Genomic DNA, 17728 nt, shown 5'->3' on the forward strand with positions numbered 1-17728 from the left:
CACGAACTCACCTGGCTGCCATCCACTCACCTAGAAACAGGCGTTGAGACAAAGGGGAGGGGGTCTTCCGGCCAAGCGCACTTTTTGAGCAGAGGTTGTGAGTCTCTCCAGGAAGAGAGGAGAGTTGGGAGAAAGGTCCTCACAGTCACTCAATTGGCAAAGCCCGAACTGCCGAAGAGAGAGCCTAGCTAGCGAGAGCTGGAGCGGCATGGCCCTGGAGCTCCTGGAATCAGCACGGGGGCCGGATAAAATGATCTCGCCGGCCGGATCCGGCCTGGGGGCCGGAGGTTCCCCACCCCTGCCATATGGGGTCGCAACCCACAGTTTAAGAAGCTTTGTGCTAGACAGTAGCTACATGTTAACATATCCATACTGAGATTGCATTGGTATTGTTACCATGGGTATGTTTGCTTGCTAGACAGTAGCTATATGTCAATATGTTCACTCTGTGATTGCATTGGTATTGGTACTGCATTGGGAAATCTGATCAAAGTGTTCTTTAGCGTGTGTGCGTGTGTGCATTTTAATGCATATTTCAGCTGATAAACTGCAGTATCCCATTCTAAAGCCATATCTTTATCAATGTCTATTGGCTTATGCAGTAATGTATTTTAAGAGGCTGAATTTACATCCCACAGGGTAGAATCCAACCCCATGGCTCCTAAAACATTTGCTGCAAGTTCTGTTCTCAACTCATAGAATTGTAAGATAGATCAACAAAAGGGGCCACCTCTCTGGTTCGGAATCTTCATTATTCATGGGATCCTCAGTAGTCAGTGAGTCAGTCATTATTTCGATATGAAATCAGCTCCATATATATATGGAGTGGAATTAAAATAATTAAAAAAGGAATTAAAATAAGATTGTAAATAAAATTATCAATTTAAATCAAAAGAGTAGGCTATAAAAGAGGGGTAATGCCATATATGGAGTAGGGCTGCTAGTCTCAGTTTGCCATTTGCGTATCCCACTCGCCCAGAGACAAAATTTGGTTACCTGGATGGTTATCTCCCGGGAAGAGTCTGCAAGAAGAAGGGAAGCATAGAACTCCTCAGATCTTCCTGGAAGGACTGACAGGATGGGGACAATGTACTGGGATCTAATGTCATTACAGAAAGGGCTGTGCAACAATACATGCTCTATAGTTTCCACTTTCCCTGTTTTGCATGGGCAAAGTCGTTGGGAAAGAGGAATGCGGTGGAATCTGCCATCCAGAAGAGCTGAAGGTAGAACAATGAAACGTGCAAGGGGACAAGCTCTCCGGTATTTAGGCATTTCAAGAAACTTGAAATAGTGTGCGGACTGGAAATATTTAGTATAATGCTGGGTGGATGAATATTTGTGTATCCTGAGTACTCTTGCAACTCATTCTGCACCCCACCACTAGAGGTAACAGCCTGGAATCAGGACCATGAGTTCAATTGATAGGGCCCAGAAGAGTCCTCCGTATACAAGTTCATGTGTCCCTCATGTGACCCATACTCATTTAACATTGAAATATTGTAAGTTGTTTAGGAACTAATATTGGTTTTATGGTGGGGATAATATAATGTAATGTAATGCAATGTAATAACATTCAAGAGGCAGCACTTACCTGGGTTGATTCACTTTGGAGGAGAGAACACTAGCGCCTACTATCACCTTCTCTTCCCATAACAGGCACCCTGGGAGGTAGGTGGGGCTGAGAGAGAACTGTGACTAGCCCAAGGTCACCCAGCTGGCTTCATGTGTAGGAGTGGGGAATCAAACCTGGTTTACCAGATTAGTGTCCACTGCTCATGTAGAGGAGTGGGGAATCAAACGCGGTTCTGGTTTTTCATATGCCGTCGTCTTTTTTTCCAAACAGACTCAGCTGAGACAGATAGGACAAAGCTCCCTTCCTCCCAACTGCTTTAGCTCTCGGCATATGATAAGACAAGTTTTGATGCTATCTTGTTAACCAGAGCTGCCTGAAAGAGGCGTTTCTTTCAGACAGAGCTATTTGTGACTCTTCTGAATGTCCCTGTCTTAAAAGCTGGGGAAGTCTCACTATTAATGCTAAGAAGAAAAATTACTTTGCAGCATTTTAGTTCCGCAATTTTGCTTTTTAAATATTTCACAACAAAAAATGTAGGGTGGGTGGTACAGACCAATAACAAGGCTAAGGTATATGTGTGGAGGGATGTTAATAATGGCAACAGATAGACACAACACAGAGAAACACAGGATGAAGAAGCTTTCGTCCTGGACTACTAACTGTTCTATCCAGCCCCTCTGGTTTCTGTATTTTCACATTATTGCTACTAACCTGCTTCCAAGTGATAAGGAGTGGAAGGTTTATAGGGTGTGCAAAATACCAAATTCTATGCTTTCATAACATATGTACAGATGGAAGGAACATGCATAGATCAGGCTTTGGGAGCCTCGGATCCGGGCGATGTACAGATTATAGTCTTGCTTCTGAAATACTCTGGTCCTGCCATAACGTCTTCTTTTGCTGCTGTTTTTTTTGCAGCTTGGTTTGTGTCCAAGGTTGACAAACAGAAAGACTGCAGCAGAATACCCATTATCATCATCTATGGCCTGATACTTCTTTCTTTCATAATGGCGACAGCTGCTTTCGTGATGGCATTATATAGATGTAAGTCCAGATCTAAAACCTCCAGCATTTCTTGAGCCTGCATCTTCTATACCAAGGCATGGAAAAATAACTTTTCAGTACTGGACCAACCATATCTGGGTGGGTCAGGGTAGGGGAAGAAAAGAATACAATAGGCATGACCATGCTTTCAATACAAGGGCTCCTTTTTTAAAGAAAAAGGTTTAATTGAGGAGGGACTTTGAAACCTCTGGAACACCGTGACAAGTTCTAGTTTCAAATCCAACCATTAATAGAATGCTGGTGGTAACAACAGTGTTTTTCTTAAAATTAATGCTAACTTTCTGAGGTCCACTCTGCTCCTCTATTCCCTGATGAAGGGTGGAAGTTATCTACTGTAACACAAACGTGCTGTTGAGTGAATCTGGGAGCACTCAAATAAAACTGGATTATAAAGGAAGCCACTGAACAAGGCTGTTAATGAAAGGACGTTTTGGAGGTCTTTAATTCATAGGGTCACCATAAGTCATAAGTGACTTGATGGCACATAACACACATGCATGATAAAGAATTTCATTGACAGGCTAATGGACCAGATACTGCACTAGAAATGAGTGAGCCCCCTGTTGGTGAAATTGCACAAGAAGGCTAAGCCCAGAAGTCTTCAGGCCATCTGTATTCTTGATCATCTCACTATTATAGTATCGGGCACCAGCCACAAAAACATCCTGTGGGCAACAGAACATTTAGATTGTGCTGAATCGGGGCTGCATTACTCCATGGCTCCATGTATTGTAGGTTTTTCTACATGCCCAGATGGTTGGAATTATTTCAATGAGAAATGCTACAGCTACTCTTCAAAAAAGACTGCTTGGGAGAATGCTAGAAAGTTCTGCCAAGAGGAGGGTGCCTATCTGGTTGTGATTAACCATGAAGAGGAACAGGTAAGTCTTTGTTTTTTGTTGCATAGAACAAGTAGAAATGTTGAGCTTTTTGCATTTGAGCTTTCTGCATCTGTCAGACTTCAGTACCTCGTTGCATCTCAGTAAGAGTAAACTTCACTCCAGATGCTGCAGAGAGTTTTAAAAGTTTTATTAAGAAAGCAAACAGGTCAGGGTCTATACAAACTTAAGGTCAGAATACCGTTGGGGAGAATACAGGCTATCTTTATAGGGAACACAAACTAGAACAGATCACACGTAATCTTTGAAATGCAAAACATCAGGGTTCTTTGAAGCTTCTAGAGGTGCCAGGTTTCTGGCAGAATTGACACCTTGAGAACAGATAGTTGATTTACAATAGGAAGGCTTTGAAGTGGAAGCATTAGTGCGTCCCTTCCTCCCAAACTGAAGAAACCTTCCCACGAGCCTGGGGGGGGGGGGAGGACAAGGAGCTTGCTTATCCAGGGTCTGACTGGGTGCCCTCGCTGACACCTTCTGCCACTGAGAATAGTTATGAAAGTCGGGTCACAGATGCCTTGTGAGACCTAGATGCAGTATTGTAATTACCATTACATTTAAATAGTCTGAACCACTGGGCCGCCACAAAAAAACCCATAATGCCTAACCCAATGAGCCATGTGTTTTTGAAGAGTCTTTTCTGTAGGAGTTCTTTCTTCTCCAAGAAATGCTCTCGGCAGGATAGTTGCACATGATAGTTACTGATACCCATGGAAAACCGGCCCAATGGCAGTAGCTTCATGAATGGGGAACTTCTGGCAGCAGGTGAGGGGCAAATTAATCTGGTTTTTATCTTTCCATAGGATTTTCTTGTTTATATGATGAGTTCCAAGGAGACCCACTGGATTGGCTTTAGTGACTTGGAGGAAGAAGGAAGCTGGAAGTGGGTAGATGGAACACCACTTACTTTTAAGTGAGTTACATTTTCTTCAGTTTCAGAGTGCTGTCCTCAGGAGAGTATTGGAAAGAAAAGGCAAGGTCTGCTGGTATGTGAATGTATAAACTCACTGGCAAGGTGTGACGAGAGAGGAGGGTAGATAGAAACAGTAAGAACCATGGCTGGCTCACTGTGAAGGTTGGATGCAATATCCTTGGCCAAGAAGGACATTAGAGGTTTGACTGGGGTCTCAACTAGTCCTGCAAAGACATGTGACTCCATGCTCTGCCTCTTTTGAGACAGGTAATTGCCAAAGATTATAGGTCTCTTTCTTGATCCAACAGGTACATAAGATAACAGGCTAGGATAAATCTTATTGCTTCAAGGCTTGATGGGAAAGGCAAAGGGTTCCCTTCTGAGTACAGAGGTTGCTAAGGAGTTGTTAAGAGTTGCAACATGAGGAAAACATTCTCTGGAGCACAGGATGAAACTCCTCCTCGTGTTCAATAGTAATGACAAGGAGGATGAGAGCCTACAGAAGTGGTCTCTAATCCCAATCTTCCTCATCCTCCTCTTAATAGGCAAGAGTTGGAGCCTTGGCCATGGTTAGAGCGCCGTAGATGTTTTAGAATCCACCATCATGGGAGAGATCCTTATAACAAGTACATAGGAGCCCCCTACTGACATCATTTCTGAGAGGGCTTGTTCTTTCTGCCACTCACAAAAAAAAGCTGTGTAGCAATCCTAGCACAGATGGAAACACTAACATACACCATAAGTCATATGTTTGGTGATGGTGTTACACTATGGCAGAGGGCAGTATTTAAAAAGCGTGTCACAACCAACCCCTATCAGAAAAGGGCCTCAAAAATACACTGGATGTGGAGTTACAGGATCAGGAACCACCTTTGGAGGCAACCATCTCCTCAAAAGAGGGAAATCTGGGAGAATGAGTCAGAAGCCACGGTTGCCTTTTCCCTAGCCCCATGCCCTACCTAATACACGGCATGCCCGCTCAGAGTATGATTCAAAGCAAATGTCATTTGTCTTTTCTCTTTTTTTTAGAAACTGGTATACTGGAGAACCAAACAATGATCCAAATAATCGACCTGAGAATTGTGCCACTTTACAGAAAAAATTCAACTTCATGTGGAATGATCTTCCATGTGATCATGAACATAAATACATTTGTGAGAAGAATGTGCAGCTTGCCTGTGTCTGGCAGTCCTTTCGTATTTCCCATTGAAACAATTTTCGTTTTGATTTTTGTGCCCATGCAAACAGGATCAGTTGCAGAGTATCATACTATGCAAGAATGGCACAGATAGCAATTTATATTTGCATTTCTGAGAGCCACTGCATGCTGCTTCTAGTTGGTCAACATTAGAAGGAAGTAAGGAAACATTCACTTTGCTGAGAGGGAGATTTAGACTGGATATGTGCTTTCCTTTCCTATGCATACATTCTTTGAAATCTATTAAATGTTTCTAAACTGCTCTGGGAATGGTGTGTTAGGCAGGTTCACCACTATCTATTCTCTATTTTTATGAGAGCTCTGATCCTTTTAAACACCAGGTACCCACTCTCTTTTCCAAGGCACCACCAGACAGGCAGCCCAATTCCCTCATCAACTGTCCCTCATCCAGATATTTCCCTGAGCTATGAAGGTAGGGAACTATACTGCTTCCCCTTTCTTGCTGCCACCATATAGCGGGATATACAGGCTGAGGCCTGACTGATTTGTGTATGCATAGTTTTCTTCACTGAGACAATTCACTCTCATTGAGCAGGGATGAACAAGGGAGTTAACTTTTATTTAAATTTTTAAACAACAATGAGGTGATGTATGTACATGGATACAATGTTTATCAGTACTTGAACTCTTGATCCCTAACTCTCCTCATCTTTCCAATCACCTTCCAATCTCCCCCCCTTCAGCTTCCAACTCAATCTCCTTTATTCCCAATCTCTTAACTCCTTTATTCCCAATCTCTCAACTCCCTTTTTTCCTCACCCCCACCCCCCATTAATAAACTCTTTGGACACATCTAGATTAGATTACTGCAATGCACTCAACATAGAGCTGCCCTTCCAGATGTTCTGGAAGCTACAGTTGTTGCAGAATCCTGCAGCCTGTGAGTTGACTGGAGTGGGTCATAGGGACCATATCACTCCAGCCTTGTTCCATGTACACTGGCTCCCAGTGTACACTGGCTTCTAGGCTCAATTCAAGGTGATATTATTGATATTTAAAACCTTATATGGCTTGGGGCCAGCACACCTTAAGGATTGCCTTGTCCCATTGCATCTACCCATCCACTCTGGTCATCTTCATCTTTGGAAGCCCCTGCCATCTGAGTCTACACAGGTAACAACCTGAGAAACAGCCTTCTTGGTCAAGGCACCAAAACATTGGAATTCCATCCCAGGGAGATTTGTCTGTCTCCGTCTATTGTTGTCTTCTACCAGAGGGGAAGACTTCTTTTTGTTTGTTTCATTTGGCATACCCCTGGTAACTTTTATTGACTCACCACCCTGGTTTTGGTCTTGTGTGTTTATATGGTTTTATTGAATTGTTTTATATATTATTTTCAATATTTTTAACGTTGATATGTTTTGATGTTCATCACTTTGGGGACCCTATTTGGGTGGAAAGGCAGCATAAAATGTCTTAAATAAATAAATATTTTGTATGTTTGATTGGCAACATGGCACATTAAAAAAACAAACCTTTGGCACTGAACATGTTCCATCTCCCCTTTGTCATGCCCCAAAAGATTCATGCCTGACTGCTGGACATCACATCTTCTCTCTGATTCATATGTAGAAGAGCAACCTGCTGAGGCAGGTCAAAGAGATATACTTGCACACCCAAAGGTGAGCATTCTCCTATTCCCTGTTTTCCACGTATTTGCCCATTGTTTCAGCCACCCTTTTCACTGTTGGGGAGAGAAAGATGAGGGCCCTTTCCCCATCTCTAACAGTAGAGTTTAGCAAGATAACTCCTGAATGCAATAAATTATCATATGGGATGGCCACCTATGAAGCTATTGATTAGGAAACGTAGGAATCTATTGAAATAACCACTCACAAGATGTTGGTTCAAACTGGACTAGTTCGTGTTTAATACAGGCTTTTCGTCAACTCTTTCACATTATGAGGGAATGTGTATTTTTGCTGATTGCTTTCCTTACAGCAATTTTGATTTCCTTATTTCTCAGGGTAAATATTACCGGACTGAGAAGGGGAGTAATTATGGTGTATGGTATTGATATCAATGTGTCATTGTCTAAAGTGCCCGGGGTGTTGGGCCTGAGGTAGACCATTGCAGCAAACCCATAGTGCATAACTACCACCATGAGGTGAGAGGCGCAGGTGGAGAAGGCTTTCTGCCAACCGTCAGTGGATGGAATTCGAAAAATGGTGGAGAGGATGAAGACATAAGTCAATATGATGAACAGGAAACTGCCAGACAAGCCACAAATGGAGATGGCAGAGACCACGACTTCAGTGGTACTTTCATCAGTACAGGCTAACCTAACCACTGTCCTCATGTGACAAAAGAAGTGGCTGATGGTTTTGGAGCCACAGTAGGGCAAACTGAAAATCAGAGTTGTCTCAGCTACAGATATCAGAAACCCTGCAACCCATGAAGAAGCAACAAGCCATAGAATCACCTGAGTATTCATAAGGACCGGATAGTGCAAGGGCTTGCATATTGCTAGATATCGGTCAAACCCCATTATCGTAAGGATGAAGCAGTTTGTGCCCCCCAATCCAAGGAAGAAAAACATTTGTGCAGCGCATCCAGCAAAAGAGATGGTTTTACTCTTGGCTAGCAAGTCCACCAGCATTTTAGGAATAATGACTAAACTGTAACACGACTCAGAAAAGGATAAAACAAAAAGGAATAAATACATGGGGACATGGAGGGTCCTGTCCACCCCAATGACTACCATTATCAGCACATTCCCCATCACAGTTATAATATAGACGAGAAGGAAGAAAACAAATAAAAATAATTGTAGATCTGGAGAAATGGAAAACCCAGCCAGGATAAATTCTGAAATAAAAGTCTGGTTTTTCTTCATTGTTTTGCACTGCTTTCGACCTTCAAAGAGAACATAAAAGTTTCAGTTAGCATAGTTTAAACACAATGTTGTGGGTCACAAATAGTTCAGATTTTGGCGTAACCCTGGCTAATTTCTTGCCAATGCTCTATGCCTGCCCCAGCTCCAGGGGAGCCTGGCAACAGCACACACCCCTGCCCCCCCAAAACCCTGCTCTGCTTTTAATGTCTTGAAGCGGGTCAGTGCCTTTCGAGTGACTATGCTCTTAGAATCGACCCTTCCTGAGAAGTGGTATGTTGTCTTATTCAGTTAGTCACCTACTAAGCAGTACTCAACTACTTTACTCACTTAAAAAGTAAGTCTTTTTATCGATGTGCTCCAATGTAATTTAATGTATATATGTGTATATGTAAGTATTACAAAGTCTTAAAATTCAGTAACAATGTATACAGTAAAGCAGGGATGGGGAACCTCAGGCCTGGGGGGCCGTATGCGGCCCCCGAGGAGATTTTTTGTGGCCCTCGGGAGCTCCAGGGCCCTGTTGCGGAGGAGTGACACAGGGCGGCCCTCCCTGAAGGTGTTCCTGGGGCCACGGCTTGCAGGGGCGCTGTGGCACCCTTTGGACCTTCTCTCACCAACTGATGGCTGTTGGTCGGCGAGAGGAGGGGGAGGGACTGCCCCCAAGGCTGCCCCCTATAGCTGCAGCGTGCAGGAACGCCGGGGCACACTGTAAGCCCCTCTCACTGCCTGTCAGCTGTTGAGCAGCGAGAGGGAGGGGGGGAAAGAGGTTCACAGCACCCGGTGGCAGAGCATGACCGCAGGAGCCGATTGGGCTTCGGGGGGCCTTTTGTGGACTCTGGGGGGGAGAGCATGGAGCCTGGGGCCAGGTTGTGTGGGGCCAGCAGGTGTGTGTGTGTGGGGGGGGGAAGGCTTTTCTCTCTCCCTCTCTTTCTGTCTCTTTCTTTGTCTGTCTCCCTCCGTCCTTTTCTTTCTCCCCCTCTTTCCCCCTGGCGCCTCGTTTGCTCGGGTCCACTGCTGGCTGCCCTCCCACCTGGGAGGGGGGAGGACCGGGGGAGCGGGGGCGCCCTCCAGGCCTTCTCTGCATGGCCTCCCCTGGGGTTGCCAACCTCCAGGTGGTGGCCGGAGAACTGGTAACCCTAGCCTCTCTCCCCCCACCAGGAGATCTACACCTGGAATGGCCCCCGAATGATGTTATAAATGTGCAAATGGCCCTTGGCAGGAAAATGGTTCCACAACCCTGCAGTAAAGCAAGCAAGTTTTACATACTATTCAGTTTTAAAATCCAACACTTAAAATATAACAGTCTGATTTACTTCAAAGTATCTAATTCACATTCTAGAATAATATATTTGTAAAGCCATACATACCAATACCATCTTCTGAGCCTCCCTTAGAGGTCTGAAGTTCTAGCCCTCTCCCTGCCTGTATTTATACTGTTTCAGTCACCTTCAATGAGCTCGAAACTAGAGCTCGAGCAGGAGACAGTTGTACTGCACATGCTCAGTGGCTTCTCTTTAGATTGCCATATATGGACTTCCACTTCCAGGAGGCTAAGCATGCTATTTCTTAAACAGTCAGTTTTGAGTTTTGTTATACTTTATATAATCAGTTTTACCATCATTCTCATCTCCAGAAAAATACATTGAGATTGAACCTATTAATTAATTTCTAGCATCATGTCTTCATGTTTAAATCATAAAATACAATATATTGTTTACATTACATCATTACCCTTGGAGTATAGTGGGTGGAGAGCATTTCTGCACTTGAAGTAATTGAGAAGGCAGGAAATGCCTGTAAGCTACACTCTGTTCTGTAGCCTAAAAGTTGTAGAAAGTGCTGCAAAGGCTTTGCTCTCTAGCCATTGAGAAGGCTGGGAAAGGTCATAGAAAAAGGCAGAAAATGCTGCTAGCAAATCTGCACTGACACTGAAATCTTTGACAGAGTAATTCAGAAACATAAGCCTCTGGCAAAGAATATCCAGGCTTTCTTTCCTTTTAAAAGGAAATAGAAGCCTCTGCTATATAGATTGTAGTTTGTATGTGTAGCTTGGTTTTACATTGAATATTTCTGCATATGTACAACACTAATTCCATAGTTCATGTGTTCTAATATGTCAAAGCCTGTAACAGTCTCTGGCTAGCAGATCTCCATGTTTACACTTGTGTCTTGCTGTTATGCAGCCCTGTGGCACAGAGTGGTAAGCTGCACTACTGCAGTTAAATCTATGCTCATGACCTGAGTTCGAACCAGACAGAAGTCCGTTTCAGGTAGCCAGCTCAAGGTTGACTCAGCCTTCCATCCTTCTGAGGATGGTAAAATGAGTACCCAGCTTCCTGGGGGTAAAGTATAATGGACAGGGGAAGGCACTGGCAAACCACCCCGTAAACATAGTCTGCCTAGTAAAAGTCAGGATGTGACGTCACCCCATGGGTCAGTAATGATCTGGTGCTTGCACAGTGGCCTACCTTTACTTTTACCTTGCTGTGCCATAATTACAGAACATGATCAAAATCAGATTTCCTTGTTCCACCTTCTTCTTGTTCTGCTAGTGTGGTGTAGTGGTTAAGAGAGGCAAACTCTAATCTGGTGAACTGGGTTGGTTTCCCCACTCCTCCACATGAAGTCTTCTGGGTGACCTTGGGCTAGTTACAGTTTCTCTCAGAACTCTCTCAGCCCCACCTACCTTACAAGTAGGGTTGCCAGGTCTCTCTTCGCCACTGGTGGGAGGTTTTTTGGGCGAAGCCTGAGGAGGGCAAGGTTTGGGGAGGGGAGGGACTTCAATGCCATAGAGTCCAATGGCCAAAGCAGCCATTTTCTCCAGGTGAACTGATATCTATCATCTTGAGATCAGTTGTAATAGCACAAGATCTCCAGCTACTACCTGGAGTTTGGCAACCCTACTTACAAAGTGTCTGTTGTGGGGAGAGGAAGGGAAGGTGAATGTATGCTGGTTTGAATCTATTTAAAGGTAGAGAAAATTGAGGTATATCCCTATGCCTATGCCACTGCCACTCAATATCCAACTGGATCCAATGCAAAATTTCCACTTACACAAGAGCTCTTGCGCAAGCAGAAATGCAAGAAGACAAGTTGGGTAGCTGTTCATGCTCAGTCAGATGTTTTGTATCCCCACTTGTGTTTCTGCTTGCACAAGATGTTGTCTGGACACTGTGATATATAGGGATGAAAGCACTTGATTTTGCACAAGATCTTGCCCAAGCGGAACTGTGCTATTTTTGTTTCCGCCTGCATGTTGCTAGGTCCAAGCCATAATGTCTAGTTTGTACCTAATTCCATTGACTTCAATGGAATCAGATGGGTTTAATTGTGCTTAGCGTAACACTTCTAGTCAACTGATTGGGTAAACTGGTGAATAGCTGGTGAAGAAGGAGGGCAGCATTTTTGTCTTATGCTATGTGATATGATACATACTTTATTACTTTTCCTTTGATATATTTGATGACTTTCCCAGAGTTACTTACATTATTCTGTGGGCAATGTTTGGGAATCTGGGTGAGAGCTGGTACAGTGTTATAAGTAAATATCCTTCCTCTTTTTTTCTGTGAGGACTACTTCACAAATGTGAAACGTTTACTGAAAACAAATCAGTTTTGCATGTTTCAAAACTGCCCCTCAGAACTCTGTAATTGTTAAAAACTTTGAATTATTCCATTGTGTTAATCAACTAAAATGGTTTTCTAAAAGAAGTAGTTATCCATTATTTTTGACATTTCTACTCCTTTTAAGCCTGGCCTTGCAAATACATGAGCATGACAGATATTTGCTACTCTCGATTTCCTTCATGAGGACACACTTAGAAATTATCTCAACTTGTCTAACCAACATTTAGTGACTGTAGCATACCTTATACGCTGATCATCTGCTATTCTCTGGACTTTGGAGCTCCTGATTTCTTGAAGATGCAAGAAGAATTGTTTTTCTGCCCCAAACGAGGAAAGAACAACCCAGTATGGACAGGGGAAAAACTGGTTGTTGTTTTTTAAAGTTCAAGCCAAGTGAAAAATAGACGTTAAGTATCTCAGATGCTTCCTAACTGCCAGCCAATATTCTTCCAGAAAAACAACAATAGTGTCACTCAGCAAACTATATGAAAGTGTACTTTCCAATACTGGAAGGTCTTATCTGTTGTTTTTACATTTCATAATTAACTCTCAACAGATTTATGACCTAGATCATTATATTTTTTAAATTATTCTTGCTCCTTTGGGACTTGAACCACATTCTGTCCGAAAGTTCTGCTACAGAAGTAATTAATGAACTTTTTCTCGATTGATTTATTAAGCGAGAAGTTTCAAAGAATGGAAAAAAAATCAGAACTTTTCAATTATTCATGGCTACCGTGATAACCAGGGAGCTCAACATTTCTAGTGCTACATGTTATTGTTTAATGTCCTTCATTAGCAAACCCTTTTTACCGTATCAAACAACAACATATTCAGATACATATTAAGTTATTTGTGTGTATGTGTAAAGTGCCTAGGGTTGCCAACCTCCAGGGGATGGTAGATCTCTTGCTATTACAACAGGTCTCCATGCGACAGATCACCTGGAGAAAATGGCTGCTTTGGAAGGTGGGCTGTATGACATTCTACCCCACTGAAGATCTCACCCCTCCCCAAACTCCACCCTCTTCAGGCTCCACCCCTAAAATCTCCAAGTATTTCCCAACCTGGACCCAGCAACCCTAAAAGTGCCTTCAAGTAGTAGCCAAGTTATGGCAATCCCAGCAAGGGGCTTCCAAGGCAAGTAAGAAGCAGAAGTGGTTTCCCATGGCCTTCCTCTGCAGAGTCTTCCTTGGTGGTCTCCCTTTGAAGTACTGACCCTGCTTAGCTTCCAAGATCTGACAAGATCAGGCTATACCATGCTGCCTTTCCTCCCGTTAAGTTATTTAGGAGGAAGATAGGCTTCTGAAATCACTGGATTGTATTAATTTATTTGAATATTTACATCCTGCATTTTTATTCTAAAAATAAATACTGAAAGTATCTTTCTGTATTAAAATCTGTACAGTTAAAACAGCAGACATTAAAAACTTACAAACAATGGGGCCAGAGTTAACAAAACATAAAAGGCCTTCCAGGATTAAAAAAAAAAATGTTTTCAGCTGATACCAGAGGGCCTCTAAAGAAGGAACTGTCTCCAATGCAGGGGAAGTGGATTCGAAAGAGCGGAGGCTGCTGCTGAGAAAGCCCTCATGCAGCTTCTACCGGCTGGATTTCTACAACAAGGGATTCCATAAGAACATAAGAAAGGCCCTGCTGGATCCAACCAAGGCCCATCAAGTCCAGCAGTCTGTTCACACAGTGGCCCAACGAGGAAGTGCCTCTAGGCAGCCCACCAACAAGACGACTGCAGCAACGTTGTCCTGCCTGTGTTCCACAGAATCTAATACAATGGGCATGCTCCTCTGATCCTGGAGAGAACAGGTATGCATCATGACTAGTATCCATTTTGACTAGTAGCCATGGATAGCCCAATTCTCCATGAACATGTCCACTCCCCTCCATGAACATGTCCACTTTTCCCACAATAAGGCTTCCCTGATTGACCTCAGAGCATGAGTTAGTATATATGGGTAGAGACCAGCCACCAAGAACCTTGGGCTCAGGCCATTTAGGGCTCTGAAGATTAACGATGACACTTTGTATTGGACCCAGGAGTATACTGGCAGCAAGATGCATGCTGCAGCCAGTCCTTTGAAACACACTGGTCACTGTGTTCTGAACCAGTTGAAGCTTTCGAATCATCTTGAAAGGCAGCCCCATGTTACAGTAGTCCAAGGCACTGGCAACTGCTGCCTGATCTCTACACCACTGTTAACTACTACACCAGTGTGGCTTAGTGGTTAAGAGCAGTGGACTCTAATCTGGAGAACCGGGTTTGATTCCCCACTCCTCTACATGAGCAGCAGACTCTAATCTGGTGAACTGTGTTGGTTTCCCCACTCCTACACAAGAAGCCAGCTGGGTGACCTTGGGCTAGTCACAGTTCTCTTTGAACTCTCAGCCCCACCTACCTCACAAGGTGTCTGTTGTGGGGAGAGGAAGGCGATTGTGAGCCGCTTTGAGTCTCCTTAAAAAGGTAGAGAAAGCATATAAAAACCAACTATTTTTCTTCTTCTTTTCCAGAAAAGGCCACAACTGGCAAACTAACTTAAGGCACCCCTAGCTACCTCTGTTTCCTTGGCATCTAGAATCAGTGAAGCATCTCTAAATAAAGTGGCATCCAAATCAGACTAAATGCGAATGATTTTATCTGCAAATGTTCTGCAAATTAATCAGTGTAAGTTTCCAGAATATCTAGTGTTTGCTGCCAGGGGACTACATGTAACAGACCTCTTACAATTTGGAATAACATTGCTGGTCACTGCTGCCTCTGTTTGTCACATGAAAAGAAAAATAACTGAGCATGAACTGCAACAGCTGAAGTACTTTAATAAATGTGACTGCTATACTTCCAGGGGGCATCAAGTGAAATGGCTCCCTTGTAAGATGGCCGAAAAGAAGGTCCATGAAAGATGTCTCTGAACCAAAGGCTAAATCAGATGGTGGCTGAAAGACTCATCCAGGTCTCAAAGGGCATGGGGAGGGACCCTGTCACACTGTCCAACTCATATAGAGGATGATAAAGTTGTGAACTATAGCAGCTAGAGAATACTTTATTTACATTATTTCACCATCTGGAACTAGGGTTGTCAACCTCCAGGTACTAGCTGGCTATTACAACTGATCTCCAGCCAATAGAGATCTGTTCACCTGGAGAAAATGGCCACTTTGGCCATTGGACTCTATGGCATTGAAGTCCCTCCCCTCCCCAAACCCCACCCTCCTCAGGCTCCACCCCAAAAATCTCCTGCTGGTGGTGAAGAGGGACCTGGCAACCCTATCTGGAACTGATGGTGGAATTGGTCAAAGTTCTGAAGAACTTCAGTGTTGTTATATGGCAACTCTTACCATATCTGCTCCACTTCACATGCATCTTTAGACATGTGTGGGCTCTCCAACTTGGTTTCAGGACACTCACCCAGAATCATGACCAACTTGGGGGAATCTAAGCTCATCTCAGGGGAAACCTTGGGTTGCCAACTGCCCGCTAATGGCGGGCAATTGCTCACTGATTTGTTTTACTGCCCACTGACACTCAACTGGTTGATGGGCAGAAGCAGGTTGGCAGAAAGGAGGGGGAGCTATTGACATCCCCTGCACAATGACTTCACTTACTGAACTGATCTCTGTGACCTGGAGATCATTTGTAATAGCGGGAGATCTCCAGCCACCACCTGGAAGTTGGCAACCCTAGCTATTGTAGCTACATAAGGGGAAGGAGTGTGTGAAAAGGATCTTTGTTGAATTTTCATACCTCATATATAAATTTCAAGAATAATTATTCAATATAAAAGTGACTGTTTAAAGAGTTACTGTATACATTTTTGAGCATTTATTTGTGTGGGTTTAGAGATTTATGCAAATATGTGTTGTTTACAGGAATTACAAAAAAAATTATTTTGTATCTGTATTGCTCACTATCACGTCATGAGTAAATAACATAAGAGTCAACTCTGAAAAGCCGTCACCAATATATGATCAGAAATAGCCAGAAATACATGTTTTGTTATGTGCTTTGTCTGTGTATCTATAGCAAACGCTACATATAATAAATATTAATGTGCCAAGTACATGCCCCAAAGGTATCTATGGATGGCTGCAAAACATCACACATACTTGAGGAATCAGAGAACTGTGTGCTACCACTATCTTGCTAAAGGAGGCTGGCTGGAGGTGTTTTGATACTGAGAAATGAGCAATAGCCAGTCCATTTTCCCCCATTGTTACTCATCCATCCTCAATGCTTTGTTATTCATGATGTTTAGGGCTAAAATAGTGTCAGACCCCGGCAAGGAGGTGGGTACCGGCCCTTCAGCCTGGTCCCTTCGCTCTATTTGGGAGATTTCCCCCCCCTCCCCAGCGGTTGTGGTTGAAAGTTCTCCGGGGACTGCTGGGGATGAGGAGGTGGGAGCGACCACTTCTCGAGGGGGACTCGAACTCGAGTCTTGTGCCGCCGCGCGGCTTTGTGCTCTGGTCAGAACTCCTGCACTATTCCCCTCTGGAGTCAAACCCAGGTGTTCCCGTGTGAAAAGAGAACCCACCGGCCGCTCAACCTGACACTCATATTGCGGCATGCGAGACAGTCCGTCTGCTAAGCAGTTTTCTTTCCCAGGCATGTGTTTGATGGTAAAGTGAAACTTAGAGAAAAAGGTTGCCCAACGCACTTGTTTGGCGGACAGCTTCCGCTGACCCAAAATCGATTCGAGGTTACGGTGATCTGTACAAACCACAAAGGGCTCGGCCGCTCCCTCCAGGAACTGTCGCCAAACCGTGAGTGCATGTTTAATTGCCATGGCCTCCTTTTCCCCAATCGGCCAGTTGAGTTCAGGGCCAGAGAACTTCTTAGAAAAATATGCGCAGGGTCTAAGTCTCCCTTGATCATCCCTCTGAAGGAGTGCGCCTCCCATCGCCTTGTCAGAGGCATCTACCTGTAAGGTGAATGGCCTGGAGCAATCTGGGTGCGCCAGAATGGGTTCAGAGGTAAAGCGCTCCTTAAGAGTTTCAAAAGCCGCCTGACACCTGGCGGTCCAAGGTACCTGGTATTGTGCAAAGGTGGCCTCTTGCCCCTTCCCTTTGGTTTTAAGCAAATCAGTAATAGGCAAAGCTATTTGAGCGAAATCCTGAATAAAACTTCTATAAAAGTTCGCAAACCCCAAAAACTGCTGAACCTGTTTGCGAGTTCTGGGAGGTTCCCATTCTAACACTGCCTGCACCTTCTCCGGATCCATGCTTAACCCTTGGGGAGATATCACATAACCCAAAAACGACAATTGGTCCTGGCTGAATGCACATTTTGATAACTTAGCATACAAATGATTGTCCCTTAGACGACGCAACACCTCCCGCACCAACTCCCTGTGCTCTGCGGGATCCTTGGAGTAAATAAGCAAATCGTCGAGAAAGACTATCACACCTTTAAATAGGAGATCGTGTAGAATCTCATTAATTAATTGCATGAAGCACGAGGGCCCCCCCGACAGACCGAATGGCATGACTAAAAATTCAAACAAACCATAACAACAAGAAAAGGCTGTCTTAGCTTCATCCCCCTCCTTGATCCGGACCCTGTAGTAGGCTTCCGCCAGGTCAATTTT

The 17728-nt window shown here is 43.9% G+C and overlaps 1 protein-coding gene across 1 annotated transcript; it reads right to left on the reverse strand.

Moving 5' to 3' along the window:
* Nucleotides 1-7563: 7563 nt before the first annotated feature.
* On the reverse strand, nucleotides 7564-8505 carry LOC130476200 (olfactory receptor 10X1-like). Its single transcript, XM_056848087.1, has one exon. It carries the CDS (start codon nucleotides 8503-8505, stop codon nucleotides 7564-7566), a length of 942 nt encoding a protein of 313 aa, XP_056704065.1.
* Between the last annotated feature and the right edge of the window lie 9223 nt (nucleotides 8506-17728).

The sequence above is a fragment of the Euleptes europaea genome, chromosome 1 (genome assembly GCF_029931775.1).
Source record: "Euleptes europaea isolate rEulEur1 chromosome 1, rEulEur1.hap1, whole genome shotgun sequence".
In the NCBI taxonomy this organism is placed as follows: domain Eukaryota; kingdom Metazoa; phylum Chordata; class Lepidosauria; order Squamata; family Sphaerodactylidae; genus Euleptes; species Euleptes europaea.